Source organism: Haliotis cracherodii, unplaced genomic scaffold, assembly GCF_022045235.1.
Source record: "Haliotis cracherodii isolate W230 unplaced genomic scaffold, xgHalCrac1.p SCAF_11, whole genome shotgun sequence".
Lineage (NCBI taxonomy): Eukaryota > Metazoa > Mollusca > Gastropoda > Lepetellida > Haliotidae > Haliotis > Haliotis cracherodii.
In genome coordinates this window covers 2,575,668-2,581,558 of record NW_027266266.1, presented here as the reverse complement: position 1 = coordinate 2,581,558, position 5,891 = coordinate 2,575,668, and the positions used below count along the sequence as shown (strand labels likewise).

Sequence of the window (5,891 nt, the reverse complement as noted above, 5' to 3'; positions counted from 1 at the left end):
AATTTGGAAATATGAACAAAAGAACATTCCCGAATGGCTAATATATGGTCCAGATTGTATAGATTCAGTCGTTAAGCCCATATTCAGTTGTTAAGCCTGAAACTTTAGTTCGGAATACCCTGTTTTAAAGTTTTAGAGGCTGCATGATAAGAAATCACATTCCGACTGTCACTTTCATGATCTGGGAAGCGACGCTCTGATTGGTCGGATGAAAGGTTGTTCTGACATGACCCCTGATGGGATGACCTCAGATCTTTGTTTAGCGGTAGCGAGAACTAAGATCTGATTTTAATGAGATTGAATTATACTCAAAATATGAAATAAAAATGGTCAGATTCCATCTCACTAATGGAAGTAAAATACCAGGTTTCAACAAAGCAGCTGATAAATGCCATTAAATATACAACATTGAGGTGGTTCTATTTGTAAAACCCTGAATAAGGTACAAAACTTTGTTGCCTTAGGACATGTCACCAAGACTCATTCAGCTCTCTCAGATCTCTCAAATAGCACAACACAAACATCACCACGTTCATCCAGCTTCACTGTGCGAAATACAAAAGAGGCAATGAATGTACAAAAGCAGACCTTTTATCAATATATTGTTTGCGAATATTGAGCTGGACAGCCTAAATTACCAACACGCACACATGCACGCACACACACAGGTAAGGGGCATTATGATTCACAAATGTCTTGCGAATGTACACCACACATATCGATTCATACCCAATCAGTAATGTTAACTATATATATTACATAACAACAGGATCTTTACCTTACCTCTAATCTTGATTCATTGACATTGGCACATGGCAAATTCACAAAAACACCACAAACTAAATATTGAGATATGTGCCACATCATCGCTCAAATACACATGAAATAATGACTGAATATTTGATCTTTCTTAACCATGAGTAAATATGCATTCAACCCAGCACTCATCCCGAAATAAATAGAATTTACAATAATTACTCTATATTTCATGCTACAAACACTCAACCGTCAAGTGGTCTGAAAACAGTACATTAGGGAGACCTACATTCACCATCCTTTCCAAATTTGGTCAGGTTGTTCCGGTGACAGTGGATTCCTTACTTCCATATGTGAGTGAGTAAGTGAGTGAGTTTGATTTTACGCCGCTTTTAGCAATATTCCAGCAATATCACGGTGGGGGACACTAGAAATGGGCTTCACACATTGTACCCATGTCGGGAATCGAACCTGGGTCTTCGGCGAAACGAGCGAACGCTTTAACCACTAGGCTACCCAACCGCCCCACTTCCACATGTACACGGATATTATAATAATCAAAGACAAAAACCAAAATCAATGTCCACCAGCGAGGAACTAGAAAATGATTGAAGAGGGTCTTCCACCTAGTCTACTTTTAATCTTCATTGTTGTCATGGTTACTTGTTTTGCCATCTGTACGGATGACAGTTGCTGTATCTAGCTATCTACGTCATCTTTCGGCTTCTCTTGATGAAAGTGACAGTGTCTGCACCTGCACTAGGCCCTGTTTTTTGTTGTTTTTTTGCACTCAGCAATATTCCAGCTATATAACGGAGGTCGGTAAATAATCGAGTCTGGACCAGACAAACCAGTGATCAATATCATGATCACTGATCATGAGGTGAGGTGAGTAGAGTTGAAAAGGGGTTTAACGTTGCCTTCAAGATTATTGCACTTACATAGCGACATGCATGTGTGTGCGTGCACGGGTAGCTGGCTGCTTTTACTAGTCCAGACTGATGCTGATCTATAGTGCTAGCTCACTGAGATACCATGCCACAGTTTAACATGAATACCCCACTCAGACACAGTAGGCTGACTACGTGCCGATCAGTCCTTGTTTTAGCCTCTTAATACAGAGCGCCAGGCATCTTTTAACGTCTTTTGGTGTGACGCGGCCGGGGATCGAACCCCAGACCTTGTCCCCTGCACCCCAGTTTTGTGGACAAAGTGGGAAAAAATGTTATTTTGTTCAAAATTGGGATTTCCTAAATTTCAGAGGAGTTTTAACATAGTATTTTAACATTGCAATGATGTCTATATCAAAAACTATTTGACAACATCTCCAAAATAGCAGACACATTCACTCTCCACCTACACATTCAGAATATCTCTACATAAAGTTGACTACTATGTATCAACATGAATTTGTATTTTTAAATTTCAATTCGGGAATCTGTACTGATATTTGCATCCGACTTGCATCTGAGCAGGTCTAGACAGATCCCTGTTGCTGTTGTTGTTGTAACTGACTGTGCTTCAGTCATTAAAGCATAAGAGGAAATTCATAAATATAATATAAATAGAATAGAATATTAATCCGAATCTGTATCCAGACCATACATACATTTCAGTATTTTTTGCAGCAAAATCATAACTAATAACATTTGTTCATATTGTCTGAAGTAAACACTCACTGAGCAGGGACATATATATCTATATCTATACAAGAAGTCCCATCACAACCTGTCCCTCACTCTGCAGAATACTTCACCAGGAAGTACAGGTCTGCAAAAAACACTACTGTCCCGAATATCAGCCCAATCATCATTTGCTGAAACAGAGGAAAACATCTGAATAAAAGTAACCATGGCAACAACCACAATCAAGATCAAGGCTGTTCCTGTTTAATTAGTGTTTGATAGTTTGTGTCTTGTTTTTGCAGCACTGTGCGGCGAGTGCGGTGAGTGAGTTGGGGTTGACAGAGAATTGAACTGCATTACATGATTACATGATACATGAAAAATCAGCTTTAGAAAGTGTGTGAGTGAATATGAGGAAGTTTTTACACTTGTACTCTTCTGTGTCATTGTTTGCCTACCATGGGAAAGAAGTTGGGTCCGAAGGCGTACTCCGAGGCCTTGTAGCCAAAGGCAAACGCTCCTCCCACAGTCACCAGGAAGTTGAAGACAGCCACCAGGTGGCGATTTAACGCTTTCACTGCAAGCAGACAATAGATTGTTGGATAGGCATTTCTTGGAAGTTGACGGATGACAAAGTAGACACTATTTGTTGACAACAACAGCCTTGTTATACTGTAATAGCAACATTTCAGCATAGATCCTTGTCAGGCAACGCTTCGGTATTAATCTACAAATTCACGAAGAGAAAACTAGCAGGATTCCAGATTCACCATCACAAGCCATCAATCAACAGAGATCACAGCTACTTCAACCCATCTGCCAACGATGAGCCCATTAAGCAACAGTCTTTCCAATCTCCCTGCCTATGTATATTTAATTGGGTTTAATTGTCTTCCTGTTCAATTGGCTACATGATCGTGTGTTCCTAGTCCATCATGTTGTTACAATATCATCCCTATGATGTTCCTACTCATGTTAATCTCTCATGTATGCAATTGTTATTACAGTTAATCCTCCACCTACTATATATATTCTGTAACATGTTCATCATTCAGGCTTGCTTGAGTGTAAGGATCTATACCAAAGTGTTGCTATGATGAAGAAGTTGTTATCCATACATTGTTGTCATATTGACCCGTAATGAGATGTCCTCAGATCTTTGTTTAGGGGCAGCGAGAACTAGGATCTGATTTTAATGAGATTGATGTGAGCCAGAACTAGATTCTGATTGTCAATGTATCTCAAATTCTCAAGAGTGTGAGTCACTCAATTGATTTGAGAATCGTACTATAAGCAGCTTACATTTACGCAAGATATTTTGTTTGAACAAGAGAGTAACCATGGTAACAGCAGTCTAAATAATCAAGACTTGGCCCGGCAAACCAGTGGTTGTAGTTTGAGCCACAATTCACTCTGTTGGGACCTGATGATAACAAATATGGGTTACCATGGTTACATGGAATCTCCATGGGGGTGTATATCTTACTAGGAAGGATATTACAATGTTAAGGACCAATCACAACAGCTGTCTGTTAAGTGTTATAAATACTTGCCTTCCTGTCCAACATTCAGATCCAGCTGACCACCCTGAAACTAAACGTATGAATATTGAAATGAAATAATTACACTAGGTTCCAGAAAACCATGTTATGTTAAATCATGTGTATTACACATACAATCTACCTGAAATATCACAGCCTCATCCGAGCAAGCCCTCAATATATTAAGCAAATCAGGAGACTGTTAGAAATTAATTTTCAGCAGGAAAGGATGTTTTCCAGAGTACCAAGACAGGAGAAGGAAATCCTCATGCTGCTTGAGATTTGAGTAATTGGTGGTATCACCGCTTGTTTCACCACAGTAAGAACAGTGTAATTTTATTGAATGTCTATTTTTAGCATCATGTCATTCAAATTCAAATCAATTTGTTTCAGCGTATATAAATACATATCATGTTAATATGTAGAAGCAATGATTGGATATTAGGCGCAATAAATCAATTATTGTTTTTGTTGTGGTTGTTATTATTATTTTGTTAGAATGTAAATTTAAAACACTTGATGATCGATGATGCCTCTATTACATCTACCTGCTGTCTGTCAATATTCCGGGTCATTTGTCTGTAGTCTCGGTTAGCCTGTTCAGCTTTCAGCTTCAGTACCCGTGCCTCAAGTTCTGGATTCTTGAAGAGAGAAAAAAATGGGCATTAAGTGAGGAAATAGGATTTGTACCACTAAATGAAAAACCTAATTACACGACCTGTGAAGATCTCGGGGAAAACAAACAAACCTTATTACACACATCTCCATTTTACACAGAGTACTAATTACAAGCGTCCAAATGTCACGAGACTGAGGGACGGTCATCTCCTCCAGGAGCAGGACAGACGTATTTAATTATTCTCTGCAGTTATTTATGCAACACCTGTAATAATCTAGTTCAACTTGCCACTGAATGGGTACAAAATAGTTGAGAGTCGCAACGGTGTCCTATAGTCAAGCCAGTACAAAAGTGCGAACCAAAATTCTTGTCTTCTGTGTACTTGCATATTTTAGCCATATACCTTTATTTTAGAGCCTAAACATGAACATTAAGTACTGAAATGTCCAACAGTGTAATTACTTTTCAGAGGATGGTCGATTTGGATTGCCAACAATAGTATCTGAATTATTATTAACATGGCAATATTTGACAAATGGATTTGTCAGTGTTTACTTACCCTTGGTGGCAACTTGACTGTTGGAAGGATCACTTCACTACCTTGCAAAAGCTCGTGAAGGTAAATTTTTTCTCCTCCTAAACAAGATAATCGATTTACATTGGATTGGCGACATAAAACAAGATTTTCCAATAAAAAACATGTTTCTCTTTTTTTCCAATTGAAACATTACCAAATTGAAACCTTTCCATCGTGCATCGTGTACATTGGTAAACACTAAAACAATCATAACGTTTCTATTACGAAGAAATTAATTCAGAAGTTCCTCTGTGCAATATATCCCCATGACTGGTAACAAATGTGAGAGTTATCTCCCATGATTAAAACACCCCATCACGCACCTTCATTCAAGTGTTCATATACAATCTTGACCAAACGAAAGGGTATTCGTTCTCTTTTCTCATCGCAAAAGCTTTCTAGCTCTGACTTTAAGTGTTTACTGGATTTGTCAAGACTCAGGACGTCACCAATACGTTTGCGTAAATAGTTTGTATGCTGTACTTCTAGTTCCGCTGACTCTATCCCCTCCATTTTGGGAAATGACGTCATATGGGACGGGTCCATATAAAGGGGGGGTGTTTTTTATAACATACAAAGTTTAGATTTCTCAAAATGCGTAAATATGCTCAAACCTAATGCAATAAGCGATTACAGTTTCCTAAACTATCAAAGAAATTAAAATACCCTATAACGCAGTTCCAAACTATGTTGTTCACGTTTTACGATTTAACACGACAACATGTTCACCCCTCCTAATGATAATTCATTGACCCACAAGTAATTGAACGAAA

The 5,891-nt window shown here is 38.4% G+C and overlaps 1 protein-coding gene across 1 annotated transcript; it reads right to left on the bottom strand.

The window, feature by feature from the left end:
• Nucleotides 1-237: 237 nt before the first annotated feature.
• On the bottom strand, nucleotides 238-5,664 carry LOC139455227 (transmembrane protein 199-like). Its single transcript, XM_071236773.1, has 6 exons — nucleotides 5,442-5,664; nucleotides 5,101-5,177; nucleotides 4,471-4,563; nucleotides 3,935-3,974; nucleotides 2,840-2,958; nucleotides 238-2,572 (listed from the first exon to the last, which is right to left on the bottom strand). Exons 1-6 carry the CDS (start codon nucleotides 5,662-5,664, stop codon nucleotides 2,492-2,494), a joined length of 633 nt encoding a protein of 210 aa, XP_071092874.1. The 3' UTR covers nucleotides 238-2,491.
• Between the last annotated feature and the right edge of the window lie 227 nt (nucleotides 5,665-5,891).

Bases quoted from the DNA above. Each gene is read 5' to 3' on its own strand.
- LOC139455227 (XM_071236773.1), bottom strand. From the start codon at position 5,664: ATGGACCCGTCCCATATGACGTCATTTCCCAAAATGGAGGGGATAGAG. The intron at 5,178-5,441 runs GTGCGTGATGGG...TATCTTGTTTAG, and splicing joins ATATGAACACTTGAATGAAG to GAGGAGAAAAAATTTACCTT. The intron at 3,975-4,470 runs GTAGATGTAATA...TCATACGTTTAG, and splicing joins GGAATATTGACAGACAGCAG to TTTCAGGGTGGTCAGCTGGA.